Source organism: Halichoerus grypus, chromosome 1, assembly GCF_964656455.1.
Source record: "Halichoerus grypus chromosome 1, mHalGry1.hap1.1, whole genome shotgun sequence".
NCBI classification, from domain to species: Eukaryota; Metazoa; Chordata; class Mammalia; order Carnivora; family Phocidae; genus Halichoerus; species Halichoerus grypus.
The window spans coordinates 65241477-65259052 of record NC_135712.1 but is presented as its reverse complement, the minus strand read 5'-3'; the positions used below and the strand labels follow the sequence as shown (position 1 = coordinate 65259052).

At 37.8% G+C, this 17576-nt stretch overlaps 1 protein-coding gene across 8 annotated transcripts in view; it reads right to left on the bottom strand.

The window, feature by feature from the left end:
• Positions 1–17576, bottom strand: part of STXBP5L (syntaxin binding protein 5L) — a 428903-nt gene that overhangs the window by 338646 nt on the left and 72681 nt on the right. For all 8 annotated transcript variants that reach the window (XM_078066497.1, XM_078066496.1, XM_078066495.1 and 5 more), the window contains exon 3: positions 12266–12363. In XM_078066497.1, the coding sequence (XP_077922623.1) occupies positions 12266–12363 (98 nt within the window). The remainder of the gene's footprint in view (positions 1–12265; positions 12364–17576) is intronic.

Sequence of the window (17576 nt, the reverse complement as noted above, 5' to 3'; positions counted from 1 at the left end):
AAAGCCAGATCAGAGTCACATACTATATGATTCTCTTAGGTAGAAGCTAGACATGAGCAGTGGAAGGAACACTGGGAGCAGAGTCCCAAATCTTTGAAGGAATGAAGACCTTAGAACTGACAGACCAAGAGCCACAGGTGCAGAATATGTGCTCTCCTCTTCCACCTCTGCCCCAGGGTAAACCCTAGACTCATTATAATGCATTTGCATTGCAGATATAGCACCCACCTACCCCCCATGGAGAAAGGCTGCCATGACATTCCAGTACAAACTTTGCAGGATCAAAACTCCCCCTCCCAACCTGTGGAAGGAGTCTCCCAAACAATTAGAAACAGCCTCCTTTAGAGACCATCCCCTGCAGGTCACAGCTCCTCCCAGCCCAGAGCAATGCAACAAATATCCCATTCCAAAACAAACTGGGGCAGGTTCCACTTGCCACAGCACTTTACACCAATTAAATCATGAATCTATTTTTAACTATTTTTTATTGAAGTATAATTACATACAGTGTTATATTAGATATCAAGATATACTACAGAGCTGTAGTAATTAAATCCATATGGTACCAGCACAAATACAGAAACATAAATTAATGTGACAGAATAGAGAGCCCAGAAATACACCCACGCTTATATAGTCATATTAACTTACACCACAGGCGGCAAGAATATACACTGAGGAAAAACAGTCTCTTCAACAAATAGTGATGGGAGAACTGGACAGCTACATGCAAAAGAATGAAACTAAACTACTGTCTTACACCATACACAAAAATAAACTTAAATGGATTAAAGACCTAAATGTGAGACCTGAAACCATAAAACTCCTAAAAGAAAACATAGAGAGTTATTTCTTTCACATCACCTGTAGAAACATTTTTCTAGATACGTCTTCTGAGGCAAGGGAAACAAACACAAAAATAAACATAGGTACTACACCAAAATAAAAAGTTTTTGCACAGTGAAAGAAGCCATCAACAAAACAAAAAGGTAACCTATGGAATGGGAGAGGATATTTGCAAATGATATGCCTAATAAGGAGTTAATATCCTAAATATATAAAGAACTTAGACAATTTAACATCAAAATACCCCAAATAATCTTATTTCAAAATGTGAATTTCTTTTTAATATAAAAATAAATTCTGGGGAAAGAGGAAAGATGGCAGAGGAGTAGGGGACCCTATTTCAACTGGTCCCCGGAATTGAGCTGGATATCTACCAGACCACTCTGAGCACCCACAAAACCAGCCTGAGATGTAAGAAGATCTGGATCTCTACAAACAGTATCGCAGGCGGTTGGTTTTGAGGAAGAAGCGGGGAGCCCTGATTCCACGAGCAGATATCAGAGGACAAACGGCAGCGGGAGGGAGCCTGTCCGTGGGGATCCTACACCGCCGGTGAGCAACAGCCTCGCGTGCTGGGGACAGGGCACAGACTCGCAGACCGGTAGAGGCGGAGAAAGGACTTTAGGGCAGCCCCCAGGGTGGAAACCCAGAGCGGCGGGGTCACGCATGTGAACTGGGAGCAGCTGGCAGTTTTAGAAGCACAAAGGGCAGAGACGTACCCCGACCTGGAGGCAGGACTGGGGGCACTGCGGAGGGGAGCACAACCCAGGACGCTGCAGTTTATAGCAGCACAGACAGAAACGGAGACGGTGTGGCCTGGAGAGCTCACTGAAGAACAGACTGTGGTCTCTCTGCTCTGAGGCAGAGGGTTGCAAATGGTCTCGTCTGCTCTGACTCGCGGAAGAGACTCGGAAAGCCACCAGGGAAAGCCGCCAGGGAAAGCCGCCAGAGAACAAAAGCCCCAAAAACTGATTCCCACTGAGCCCATCCCCTGCCACAGGGGGGCAGGGCCACTCTGCCCAAACAGGGTTGCCTGAGTAACAGCACGGCAGGCCCCTCCCCCAGAAGACAGGCTGGGAAAACAAGAGGCCAGCAACCCTAAGGTCCCAAGAAAACAGGTGCATCTTGCTTGGGTTCTGGTCAATAATTTGGACTCTATACATTCCCTCAAACACCCATCAACAGAATGACTAGGAGGAGGAGCCCTCAAAATATAAAAGACTCAGAGATCATGACTTATGCTGCAGATTTACAAATGGATGCAGATATAACCAAGATGTCGGAGATGGAATTCAGGCTAGCAATTGTGAAGACAATGGCTAGAATAGAGAAATCAATTAATGGCAACATAGAGTCTCTAAGGGCAGAAATGAAAGCTGAATTGGCAGAACTTAAAAATGCTACCAATGAGATCCAATCCAATCTAGATAATCTAACAGCTAGGGTAAGTGAGGCAGAAGAGTGAATAAGCGACCTGGAAGACAATATAATAGATAAAAAGGGAAAAGAGGAGGCCAGGGAAAAACAACTCAGAATCCATGAAAATAGAATCAGAGAAATAAGTGACACCATGAAGCATTCCAATGTCAGAATAATTGGAATCCCAGAGGGAGTAGAGAGAGAGAGAGGACTAGAAGATGTATTTGAGCAAATCGTAGCTGAGAACTTCCCTAATCTGGGGAATGAAACAAACATTCACGTCCTAGAGGCAGAGAGGACCCCTCCCAAGGTCAAGGAAAACAGGCCAACACCCTGGCATGTAATAGTAAAACTTGCAAATCTTAGAACCAAGGAAACCATCTTAGGAGCAGTTAGGGGAAAGAGATTCCTTATGTACAAAGGGAGGAACATCAGAATAAAGTCAGACCTATCCACAGAAACCTGGCAAGCCAGAAAGGCCTGGCAAGACATATTCAGGGTACTAAATGAGAAGAACATGCAGCCAAGAATACTTTATCCGGCAAGGCTTTCATTTAGAATGGATGGAGAGATGCAGAGCTTCCACGACCGGCAGAAACTGAAAGAATATGTGACCACTAAGCCGGCCCTGCAAGAAATATTAAGGGGGGTTCTATAAAAGGAGAAAGACCCCAAGAGTGATATACAACAGAAATTTACAGGGACAATCTATAAAAACAACGTCTTCACAAGCAACATGATGACAATTAATTCATATCTTTCAATAATCACTCTCAACGTGAATGGCCTAAATGCTCCCATAAAACGGCACAGGGTTGCAGATTGGATAAAAAGACAGGACCCATCCATATGCTGCCTACAAGAGACTCATTTTGAACCTAAAGATACATCCAGACTGAAAGTGAAGGGATGGAGATCCATCTTCCATGCCAGCGGACCTCAAAAGAAAGCTGGGGTAGCAATTCTTATATCAAACAAATTAGATTTTAAACTAAAGTCTGTAATTAGAGACACAGAAGGACACTATATCATTCTTAAAGGGTCTATCCAACAAGAAGACCTAACAATTGTAAATATCTATGTCCCCAACATGGGAGCAGCCATCTACATAAGCCAACTGTTAACCAAAATAAAGAGTCATATTGATAACAATATGTTAATTGTAGGAGACCTCAATACTCCACTCTCAGCAATGGACAGATCATCTAAGCAGAAAATCAACAAGGAAACAAGAGCTTTGAATGATACACTGGACCAGATGGACCTCATAGATATTTACAGAACATTCCACCCTAAAACAACAGAATACACATTCTTCTCGAGCACATATGGAACTTTGTCCAGAATAGACCACATACTGGGTCACAAATCAGGTCTCAACTGATACCAAAAGATTGAGATTATTCCCTGCATATTCTCAGACCACAATGCTTTAAAACTGGAACTCAATCACAAGAAAAAAATTGGCAGAAATTCAAACACTTGGAAGCTAAAGACCACTCTGCTCAAGAATATTTGGGTCAACCAGGAAATCAAAGAACTTAAACAATTCATGGAAATCAATGAGAACAAAAACACATCGGTCCAAAACCTATGGGATACTGCAAAGGCGGTCCTAAGGGGGAAATACATAGCCATCCAAGCCTCACTCAAAAAAACAGAAAAATCCCAAATTCACCAACTAACTCTACACCTTAAAGAACTAGAGAAAAGGCAACAAATGATGCCTAAGCCACGCATTAGAAGAGAAATAATTAAAATTAGAGCAGAAATCAATGAATTAGAAACCAGAAACACAGTAGATCAGATCAACGAAACTAGAAGTTGGTTCTTTGAAAGAATTAATAAGATCGATAAACTACTGGCCAGACTTATCCAAAAGAAAAGAGAAAGGACCCAATTTAATAAAATTATGAATGAAAGGGGAGAGATCACGACTAACACCAAGGAAATAGAAACAATTATTAGAAATTATTATCAACAACTATATGTCAATAAACTGAGCAATCTGGATGAAATGGAGGCCTTCCTGGAAACCTATAAGCTGCCAAGACTGAAACAGGAAGAAATCGACAACCTGAATAGGCCAATAACCAGTAACGAGATTTAAGCAGTGATCCAAAACCTCCCAAAAAACAAGAGTCCAGGGCCTGATGGATTCCCTGGAGAATTCTACCAAACATTCAAAGAAGAAATAATACCTATTCTCCTGAAGCTGTTTCAAAAAATAGAAACAGAAGAAAAACTTCCAAACTCATTCTATGAGGCCAGCATTACCTTAATCCCCAAACCAGGCAAAGACCCCATCAAAAAGAATTTCAGACCAATATCCCTGATGAATATGGATTCCAAAATCCTCAACAAAATCCTAGCTAATAGGATCCAACAATACATTTAAAGGATCATCCACCATGACCAAGTGGGATTTAACCCCAGGATGCAAGGGTGGTTCAACATTCACAAATCAATCAGTGTGATAGAACACATTAATAAAAGGAGGGAGAAGAACCATATGGTCCTCTCAATTGATGCACAAAAAGCATTTGACAAAATACAACATCCTTTCCTGATTAAAACTCTTCAGAGTAAAGGGATAGAGGGAACATTCCTCAAGTTCATAAAATCTATCTATGAAAAACCCACAGTGAATATCACCCTCAATGGGGAAAAGCTGAAAGCCTTTCCCTTAAGATCAGGAACCCGTCAAGGATGCCCACTCTCACCACTATTGTTCAACATAATACTAGAAGTCCTAGCAACAGCAATCAGACAACAAAAAGAAATAAAAGGTATTCAAATGGGCAAAGAAGAAGTCAAACTCTCTCTTTGCACAGATGACATGATACTTTATGTGTAAAACCCAAAAGACTCCACCCCCAAATTACTAGAACTCATACAGCAATTCAGTAATGTGGCAGGATACAAAATCAATGCACAGAAATCAGTTGCTTTCTTACACACTAACAATGCAACTGTAGAAAGAGAAATTAGAGAAAAGATTCCATTTACAATAGCACCAAAAACCATAAGATACCTCGGAATAAACCTTAACCAAAGAGGTAAAGGATCTATGCTCTAGGAACTACAGAACACTCATGAAAGAAATTGAAGAAGACACAAAAAGATGGAAAAATATTCCATGCTCATGGATCAGAAGAATAAACATTGTTAAAATGTCTATACTACCCAGAGCAATCTATACCCAATGCCATCCCGGTCAAAATTCCAATGACATTCTTCAAAGTATTGGAACAAACAGTCCTAAAATTTGTATGGAATCAGAAAAGACCCTGAATCGCCAAGGAAATGTTGAAAAAGAAAAACAAAGCTGGGGGCATCACGTTGCCCGATTTCAAGCTATATTACAAAGCTGTGATCACCAAGACAGCATGGTGCTGGCACAAAAACAGACATATAGACCAATGGAACAGGATAGAGAACCCAGATATGGACCCTCAACTCTGTGGTCAAATAATCTTTGACAAAGCAGGAAAAAACATGCAATGGAAAAAAGACAGTCTCTTCAATAAATGGTGCTGGGAAAATTGGACAGCCACATGCAGACGAATGAAACTTGATCATTATCTAACACCATTCACAAAGATAAACTCAAAGTGGATGAAAGACCTCAATGTGAGACAGGAATCCATCAAAATCCTAGAGGAGAACATAGGCAGTAACCTCTTTGACATCTCCCACAGCAACTTCTTTCAAGATACATCTCCAAAAGCTAGTGAAACAAAAGCAAAAATGAACTTTTGGGATTTCATCAAGATAAAAAGCTTCTGCACAGCAAAGGAAACAGTCAACAAAACAAAGAGGCAACCCACAGAATGGGAGAAGATATTTGCAAATGACACTACAGATAAAGGGCTGGTATCCAAGATCTATAAAGAATTTCTCAAACTCAACACCCAAAAAACAAATAATCAAGTCAAAAAGTGGGCAGAAGATATGAAAAGACACTTCTCTGAAGAAGACATACAAATGGCTAACAGACACATGAAAAAATGTTCATCATCATTAGCCATCAGGGAAATTCAAATCAAAACCACATTGAGATACCACCTTACACCAGTTAGAATGGCAAAAATGGACAGGGAGAGAAAGAACAAATGTTGGAGAGGTTGTGGAGAAAGGGGAACCCTCTTATGCTGTTGGTGGGAATGCAAGTTGGTACAGCCACTTTGGAAAACAGTGTGGAGGTTCCTCAAAAATTTAAAAATAGAGCTACCCTATGACCCAGAAATTGCACTACTGGGTATTTACCCCAAAGACACAGATGTAGTGAAAAGAAGGGCCATATGCACCCCAATGTTCATAGCAGCAATGTCAGCAATAGCCAAACTGTGGAAAGAGCTGAGATGCCCTTCAACAGATGAATGGATAAAGAAGATGTGGTCCATATATACAATGGAATATTACTCAGCCATCAGAAAAGATGAATACCCAACTTTTACATCAACATGGATGGGACTGGAGGAGACTATGCTAAGTGAAATAAGTCAAGCAGAGAAAGTCAATCATCATATGGTTTCACTTATTTGTGGAACATAAGGAATAGCATGGAGGACATTAGGAGAAGGAAGGGAAAAATGAGGGTGGGGGGAATTGGAGGGAGAGATGAACCATGAGAGACAATGGACTCTGAGAAACAAACAGGGTTTTAGAGGGGAGCGGGGAGGGGGGATTGGTTAGCCCGGTGATGGGTATTAAGAAGGGCACGTACTGCATGGAGCACTGGGTCTTATACGAAAACAATGGATCGTGGATCACCACATCAAAAACCAATGATGTATTGTATGGTGACTAACGTAAGATAATAAAATTAAAAAAAATAAAAATAAAAATAAAAAAACAATAAAACCTTTGTGGGTAAAAAATAATAATAAAAAATGAAAATAAATTTAAAAATTTTAAGTTTAAAGGACAGAAATTGTCAAATAGAAAAAAAAAAACACCCAATTCTATGCTGCATTACAAACACATTTGAAGTATGAAGACACAAATAGGTTAAATAAAAGAGATGGAAAAAGATATACCATGTTAAGACTAATCAAAAGAAAGCTTCAGTGGCTACATCCATATCAGACAAAGTAAAATTCAGATTAGAGAATATTACCAGGGACAAAGAAGGTCAATTCATAATGTTAAGAGTCAACTCATCAAGAGGACTTAACACTCCTAAATGTTCATACAGCTAATAATAAAGCTTCACAATACATGAAATGAAACAAAACTGATAGAACTGCAAGGATAAACAGATCAGTTTACAATTATGTTGTAAACTTTCACTAATAGAAGAAATAGATCATAATAAAGAGAAAATCAGTACAAATACAGATCTTAAACACATTATCAATCAATTTTCCCTAAATGATATTTACACATCAGTCCAACCAATGACAGTAGTATACATATTCATTTCAAATACACTTTTAACATTTATCAGGACAGACCACAGACAGGGCTATAAAACAAGCTTGAATTAATTTAAAAGGATTCATGTTATACAGAGTATATTCTCTGACCACAATGGAATTAACTTAGAAATCAATAACAGACCTCTAGAAAAACATCTAATATTTGGAAACTACATAACACATAAATAATCCATAAGTCAAGAAAAGAAATCAAACAGAAGTTAGAAAATATTTTAAACATAATGAAAGGAAAACACAACATATTAAAATTTGGGGGTGGAGAATTCCAAATCTGTGAAGAAGTAGCTCCATTCCTCCCAGTTTCTGCCTCTTACAACAACAACAACAAATCCCTGGATATAACATTACAAACAAACATAGGAAGAATCTGAAAGGTAGAAAGGAGGAATGACAAAGCAACTCAGGACTTGAGGAATGACACAGCAGTGATTTCCTTGGGTTTCCTTATCGTGTCTTATGTATCCTGGACAATGCACTGTAGAAGTCTCCAACCCAGAACCATCAACTGGTACAAACAAAAAAACAGAAACAAAAACTCCAAGAAAAGGCTGTTTTCCCAGTCAGAGGACTGAGAAGATAGGATGGCCTAAAAACAAATTTTGGCATCACTGACCCTAATCTAGCAAACAACAAAGAAAAAACTCTCCTCTTCCTGACTCAACACAGTTTAACAGGGTTGACTGGGGAACTGATCTTCCACCTTATCCCGCCCGCATCCTGCAGAGAGCACACTCCAATTCCCTCAGCAGGTGGTGTTTAAGGGCACAGACAGGGAGTTAATCACCCATCCCCTGCCTGGCAGAAGCAGGTAGCACTCTGTTCCACTGTCAGGTGGTATTAGTGCACTAAGGAAAATGCTAATCTGCCATCTCCAGACTAGTGGAGGCAGGTGGGAGTAATCCAATCTGATGGGACAGTATTAGTCTGAATGAGCACCTGATCTTACATTCCCTTCCTAGTATTAAAAAAAAAGGGTGTTCTAATTTTCCTGCCAAGGTAGCATCAGTGGAGTTCAGGGACAACAAGATTTAATGAGATGGTACAAGGTAGGGATTCATACACACATTAGGCCTCAATATACTCTCCTAGCTCTCCATGTCAGCAGGGTGGTCATTGGGAAGTTGAATACTCACATCCACCTGACAGCAATAAGATTGAATAAGGTGGGCAAATCAGGGCTAGTCAGCACCCATATTGTGTCAGAGCATCCTGCTAGGAGCTGAACCTCTACTCACATCAATGAGTTGGAACAAGGTGGTGCAAGGAAGAGTGGTTGATGCCATGCTTCCTATCTCTCCTGATGTCACTGGGGCCCTGTAGGAAGATGAACTTCCATTCCCACACATCGGAAAATGAGGTGGGTGAGTCAGTACCCATTTTTGCTGGGGTGGGTGTATTGACAGGGCCCACCACAAAACTTGAATATACACACTCAACTGGCCCTCAAGCTACAACTCAATAGGGGGACTTAACTGGTAAAAAATAAAATGATTAATAGCATCCAAGTTTCATAATATAATATCCAAAATATCCAGGATACAACTGAAAATCACTCACCATACTAAGAACCAAGATAATGGCATTTGAATGAGAAAAGATAATCAATACATGCCAATATCAAAATGTATTAGATGTTGTAATTCTCTGAAAAAGGTTTTCAATAGCCATCACAAAAATCCTTCAATAAGCAATTATGAATCTTCTTAAAACAAATGAGAAATAAAGATGAGCAAATAGAAATTATAAAAAGGAAATGAACTGAAAAATATAATAACCAAGATAAAAATGGATAAGCTCAGTAGCAGAGTGGAGATGACAAGGATAAAATCAGTAAACTTGGGAAGAGATCAATAAAATTTACCTGATCTGAACAACAGAGGGAAAAGAGACTGAAGTGGGGAAACACAATAAACAGTGTCAGGGGTCTGTGGGACAAGAACAAAAGATATAACATTCCTATAATTGGAGTCCCAGAGGGAGAGTAAAAAGACAGTGGGATTGAAAAACTATTATAAAAAATAATGGCTGAAAACTTCTAAATTTGATGAAATACATAAACCTACAGATTAAGAAAGTGGAGCAAACACCAAATAAAATAAACCCAGAAAAATCCATGTCGAGAAATATCATAATTAAACTTCTGAAAACTAAGGGGAAAAGCTCTGGAAAGCAGCCAAAGTATTATAAATGAACATGAATTTGAATGACAGTAATTTCTCATCCGAAACCACAGAGGCCAGAAGAAAATGGTACAACATTTTTCAAATAATAAAAGAAAGTAACTGTCAACTGTGTATATACAGCAAAAATAATATCCTTGAAGAATGAAGAATAAACACATTCTCAGATAAAGAAAAACTAAGACAATTTGTTTCTAACAAATCTACCCTTTAAAAAAGTCTAAAGAAAGTGCTCTAACCAGAAGGAAATGAAAGTTCTCAAATCAACAACACATATTTTCACCTTAAAAACCCTGGAAAAGGTCTTGGAGCTTCAGAAAGGAAATAACAGGAATGGGTAAAAATTTGGGTAAATATAATAGATTATCCTACTTCTTATGAGTTTCTTAAGTCACATTTGATGCCTGAATCAAAAATGATAGCACCATCTGATGTGGTGCTGCTCAAGGCATATACAGGAAATACATAAGATAATTGTACTTTAAAAGTAGACAGGGTACAGTGATCTAAATGGAAGGAAGGTTTCGGTTTTCCTCAAAGTGAAAAAAATGTTGATACCAGTAGACTGCGATAATTGATGTATGTTTATTGTAATACCTAGAGCAACCACTGAGAAAACTCTACAAAACAATATACTCAAAAACAATATAAATAAATCAAGATTAAATTATTAAAAATTTCAAAATAACCCACAGGAAAATAGGAAAAAAGAAATAGGAACAAGAAACAGAGGAAGCAAGCAGAAAACAAAGAAGTAAAATGGCAGAATTAAAAGCCCTAACATATAATTACCTTATAGTAAATTACCTTCATATACCAGTTAAACAAAGTAGTTTGACATAGTAGATTGAGAAGAAAATGATCCTACAAAATCGATATACAAAAATCAGTTGCATTTCTATATATAATTATGAATTATCAGAGTGAGAAATTAAGAAAACAATCCCATTTACAACTGCATCAAAAAGAATAAAGTACCTATGAATAAATTTAACCAAGAAAGTGAAAGACCTGGACACTAAAAACTATAAGATATTGATGAAAGAAATTGAAGAAGTTATAAATGAATGAAAAGATATTCCATGCTCATGGATTGAAAGAATTAATACTGTTAAAATATCCATTCTATCCAAATCAATATACAGATTCAATGCAATCTCTATAAAATTTCCAATGGCATCCTTTACAGAAATAGAAAAATCCTAAAATATGTATAAAACCACAAAAGACATCGAATAGCCAAAGTAATCTTGAGAAAAAAGAGAACAAAGCTAGAGGCATCATGCTTCCTGATTCCAAACTATATTACAAAGTTACAGTATTCAAAACATTATGGTATTGGCATAAAAATAGATACATAGAACAATGGAACACAACCAAGAGCCCAGAAATAAACCCATGCATACATGGTCAACTAATATTTGATAAGAGAGCCAAGACTATTCGATGAGGAAAAGACATTCTCTTCAATAAATGGTGCCAGGAAAACTGGACAGCCACATGCAAAAGAAAACTGGCCCACTATCTTACAGTACACATAAAAATTACCTCAAAATGGATTAAAGACTTGAAATATAAGACCTGAAACCATAAAACTCCTAGAAGAAAATAAAGGCAGTAAGCTCCTAGATATTGGTCTTGGCAATGATTTTTTGGATATGATACCACAAGCAAAAATAAACAAGTAGGACTACATCAAACTAAAAATCTTCTGTACAACAAAGGAAACCATCAACAAAATAAATGGGAGAAAATATTTACAAATTACATATCTGGTAAGGGGTCAATATCCAAAATATATAAGGAACTCATACAACTCAATAGCAAAATAAAAAACAATTACATTAAAAAATGGGCAGAGGATCTGAATAGACATTTTTCAAAAAAAGACCCACAGATGGCTAACTAGAACATGAAAAGTTGCTAGGCATCACTAATTATCAGAGAAATGCAAATCAGAACCACAATGAGATATCCCCTCATACCTGTTAGAATGGCTATTACCAAAAAGACAAGAAATAACAAGTGTTAGGGTATGGAGAAAAGGGAACCCTTGTACACTGTTGGTGGGACTGTAAATTAGTAGAGCCACTATGGAAAACAGTATGGAATTTCCTCAAAGAATTAAAACTAGAACTTCCATATGATTCAGCAATTCCACTTCTAGGTATTTATCCAAAGGAATTAAAGAAAGGACATCAACAGTTATCTCACAGACATTAAAAATACGCCAATAAACTGGACAATGTGGGCTTTCACAATCATTACTCATTTTGAAGAAACCAACTTTATTTGGTCATATTCCACTTACCTGAATATTTAAGGAAATGTAATTGGTATTAATGTTACAAATAATAAAACAAAAATTAAGGATACATTCTTATAGCACCTGTTCTTGTCCCAATAGCCAAGATTTTCTGAACTGGATCAAAGGCTAATGCTGTGGGCTGATAAGGAAAACCATGCCGAACTGTCTGAAAGAGAGCAGATAGTAAAAACAGTCATCAAGGAAATAAAAATTAATAAAATTAAAATCACAAGATACCATTGTCCAACTACCATAATAACTAAAATAATTATTTTTAATTAAAAAAATAACTACTGTGGCTCCTGGGTGGCTCAGTCGTTAAGTGTCTGCCTTTGGGTGGGATCATGATCCCAGGGTCCTGGGATCGAGCCCTGCGTCAGGCTCCCTGCTCAGTGGGAAGCCTGATTTTCCCTCTCCCACTCCCCTTGCTTGTGTTCCCTCTCTCGCTGTGTCTCTCTCTGTCAAATAAATAAATAAAATCTTTAAAAAAAAAGTTTTAAAAAAATTAAATAAATAAATAACTACTACCAAATGTTGGTAGGAGTATTAAAATGACATAAACACTTTGGAAAATTGTCTTGCAATTTTCTATAAAACTATCTGTCCTATGACCTATAAATTTCACTCCTATGTATGTATCCCAGAAAATAGCATATGGCCACATAACAATTTGTGTAAGTATGCCCCTAATAGCTTTATATGTAACAACCTAAAAACAGTCCAACTGTCCAACAAGAGAATCAAAAGCAAAAATGTGCTATACCCATACAATAAATTACCACTCACCAGTTGAAAGATAAACACTAATGACAGATGCAACAACATGGATGATTCTCAAAAACGTTATTCTAAATAAAAGAAGCAATACACAAAACAGTGCATATAGTATAATTATATTAGAATTTGAAGAAGCAAAACTAACCTATGGTGAAAAAAAAATCAGAGCAGTGGTTGACTTGAGGAGAACTCACTGGAAGGGTTTATGAGTAAAGGTAATATTCTATATTTTGATAAAGTTTGGGTTATACAAGTGTATACACTGGTAAAATTGTATGATAAAATTTATCATTTCTCTGTGTGTAAATTGAATGTCAAAAAAAGATAAGAAATAGTATTATATACAATATTGAACTCTAGTTAAAGATATGCATATTGAGGTTTTAAGAGGTAAAGTCTACTGACACCTGCAACTTAATTCAAAATGCATCCATGTAAGTATTATGGTTCATAGATGGATAGACATATATTATGAAGTAAATATAGCACAATGATAATTGTCAAATCTAGGGGGTGAATATGTATGTGTATGTGTGTGTGTATACACATACATACATGAACACTCATAACTTTTTCAACTCCTCTGTGTGTTTGAAAGCTTTCATAGTCATACAATGGGGAAAAAAGAAAAGAAAAATATAAAGAGTTGATAATATCATAAAGGTGACAAGACTAACATAAGAATATGTAATAATATACAGGAATTAATTTCAACATGAAATATAACTTTTCAAAGAAATAGAGGACCCACATAGGTCAGAAATAGAGGACCCACATAGAAGGAGCTTTGGAAGATAGCAGGGTAGGAGGACCCTGACCTCACACCATCCCATGTTTACAACTAGATATCATCCACATCCAAGTAGATAAACCCTCTAATCTGAAGAAAAGCAAAACAAACTCCACAACTAAAAACAGAGAACAAACTGCATCTGAAAGTTTAGGAAGGACAAAAAGGCAGGGGAAGCTGCCTGCAGAAGGGAGGGAACTAGCATGTGTAGAGGGCAGAGAAATGGACCCTAGGACCAGGGAGCATAAAAGGGGGAAGACTAATTCTCATGTTTGGCTTTGAAAATGAGAGGGGCTGAATTCCATGAGTTTGTATAATTAATGGGACTTGGAGCCTGGAGCTTTAAAAGTCAGCCGACTCAGCTCTGGGCTAGCCACGAGGGCAAGTGATAGCTGGGTCACTGCCGTTAAAGAGACAGCAGCCTACATGGACAGGAAGCATAAAAACAGAAATTTACACGACACCAGTGGCTAATGGGAGGGAGATTTATTCATACTGATTTTGGAGTGTGTTTGGGAACTTCTCTGAAAAAGAGGGAGCTGGTAGTCACCATTTTCCTCTCCTGTTCCCCAACATAAACAGAGGGCCATCTAGAGGAGTCAGGCTACACAGACATTTGCTACCTAAACTGCTAGCAGTATGCCATGCCCATGAGTTCTCCTGAGGACTCACCTACTCCCAGCCTGCTAGCTTTGACCCTGGGCTCAGGGCCAATTTTATTAAAGCTGTCCATGTGCTCTGCCCAGCCACTGGATGCACAGCCACTGCTTCACACTGCACCCAGCCACTGCATAGTGCCCAGCCATGTGCCCCCAGCCACCCCGGGGAATGCAGCCCCCAGCCTCCACAGCACTTCAGGGGATCTGGAATAGGACTAGTGGCCCAGCACAAATTTTGCTAACACTGCTGCCCCACTCCCAAATTCCCCCAAAGCCACGCCCCCTCAGAGTTGGCCTGCCTGGGTCCCACCAACACCACTGAGAGCAAACATAACCCATAATAGGCAAAGCGTCAGTCCAGACAACTGCACTGAAAGGAAAAGCAACTCAGACACAAAAGCGGGACATAAGCAACACACATAGGATACTCTCCTGAAGTGCCAGTTTCTGGTGAACAGGGAACACTGCACTCCAGGGCACTATAGGACCTCTTCTTCATAAAGTCACTATATTCAAGAACAGAAAACATAGCTGACTTTCTTAACACAAAGAAACAAACACAGAGAGGAACAAAAAATGAGACAGAGAAATTTATCCCAAATGGAAGAACAGGACAAGGCCACAGCCAGAGGTCTAAGCAAAACAGATATAAGTAAAGTGCCTCATAGAGAATTTAAAGCAATGATCATAAGGATACTCTTGGACTTGAGAAAAGAGTGGAAGACATGAGTGAGACCCTTAACACAGAGATAAGGAATAACATAGCAGAGATAAAGGGCTCAATAAACAAAATGAAAAACATATTTAATGGAATGAATAGCAGGATAGAAGAAGCAGAGGAACAAATTAGAGACCTAGATGACAGAGTAATGGAAAGTAATCAAGTTGAACAAAAGGTAGAAAAAGGAATTATGCAAAATGAGAATACACTTACGGAATTCAATAACTCCATCAAAAGTAATAACATTCATATTATATGAGTCTCAGAGCAAAAAGAGAGAAAAAAGGGGGCAGAAAATTTATTTGAAGAAATAATAGCTGAAAACTTCCCTAAACTGGGGAAGGAAACAGACATCCAGATACAGGAATCACAGAGAACTCCCAACAAAATCAAAAAAGGAGGCCCACAGGGGTGCCTAAATGGCACAGTTAGTTAAGTGTCTAACTCTTGATTTCAGCTCAGGTCATAATCTCAGGGTTGTGAGATTGAGCCCCATGTCAGGCTCCACATTGGGCATGGAGCCTGCTTAGGATTTTCTCTCTCCCTCTGCCCCTCCCTGACATTGTCTCTCTCTCTCTCAAAAAAAAAAAAAAAAAATGGTGACCCACACTAAGACATATTGTAATTAATTTGGCAAAATATAGTGAAAAAATAAAAAAATTTTAAAAGCAGCAAAAGAAAGCAGTAATGTACAAGGGAAAACCCATATGGCTAGCAGGAGATTTTTAACCAGATACTTTGCAAACCAAAAGGGAGTAGCATGATATATTCAAAGTGCTGAATGGGAAAAATCTACAGCTAAAAATACTCTACTGCAAAGCTATCATTCAGAACAGGAGAGAATAAGAGTTTTCCAGACAAACAAAAACTAAAGGAATTCATGTCCACCAAACCAGCCCTGCAAGAAGTATGAAAGGGGACTCTGAGTGGAAAGGAAAGCCCAACAAAACTGACAGTATAATGGTAGGAAACGCAAAAGCCGTAAAAATGAATATTTCTATAAAAAATCAGTCAAGAAACTCACAAAATAAAAGGATACAAAATATAACATCATAAATGTAAAACATGGGGAGGCGAATAGTAAAGAATGGCTTCAAACTTAAATGACCATCAACTTAATGTAGACTGCTATATGCAGAAGAGGTTATACACAAACCTAATGGTAACTATGTATCAAAAACCACAAATAAATGTGCAAAAAAAAAAAAAGAGGAAGTAATCCAAATATATCACTAAATAAAATCAGCAAAACATCAAAGAGAGAAAGACAAGGACCAAAGAAAATCCTTAGAAACAACCACAAAACAAATAATAAAATGATAATAAATACATAACTATCAATAATAACTCTGAATGTAAATGGACTAAATGCTCCAATCAAAAGTCACAGGGTGACAGAGTAGATAAAAAAACAAGACACATCTATATGCTGCCAATAAGAGACTCCTTGCAGACCTAAAGACACCTGCAAATTGAAAGTAAGGGGATGGAGAAACATCTATCATGCAAATGGATGTCAAAAGAAAACTGGAGTACCAATACTTATATTAGACAAAATAGACTTTAAAGCAAAGTCTGTGAAAAGAGACAAAAAGGACACTATCATGACAAACCAACAAAAAGATCTAACAATTGTAAATATTTATGCACCCAAAATAGGACCACCCAAATACATAAGGCAGTTAATAACAACCATATAAAGGAACTCATTGATAATAATACAATAGTAGGGGACTTTAACATCCCACTTACAGATCATCTAACAGAAGATCAACAAGGAAACAATGGTTTTGAATGACACACTGGACCAGATGGACTTAACATATATATTCAGAACATTCCATCCTAAAACAGTAGAATACACAGTCTTCCCAAGTGCACATGGGACATTCTCCAGACTAGATCACATATTAGCCCACAAAACAAGCCTCAACAACTTCAAGAAGATTGAATTCATACCATGCATCCTTTCTGCCCACAACACTATGAAACTAGAAGTCAGCCACAAGAAAAATCTGGAAAGATCACAAATACATGGAAGTTAAATAACATGTTACTAGACAATGAATGTGTCAACCAGGAAATAAAAGAAGAAATTTAAAAAGTACATGGAAACAAATGAAAATACAACAATCCAAAAACTTTGGGATGCAGCAAAAGTGGCCATAGAGGGAAGTTTATAGCAATACTGCCTACCTAAACAAGAAAAATCTCAAACAACCTAACCTTATGCCTAAGAAGCTAGAAAAAGAACAATAAACAAAACCCAAAACCAGCAGAAGAAAGGAAATAATAAAGATTAGAGCAGAAATAAATGATATAGAAATTTGAAAAAACAATAGAACAGATCAATATCAGGAGCTCATTCTTTGAATAAATCAATAAAATTATTAAACCCCTAGCCAGACTTATCAAGATAAAAAGAGGGACTC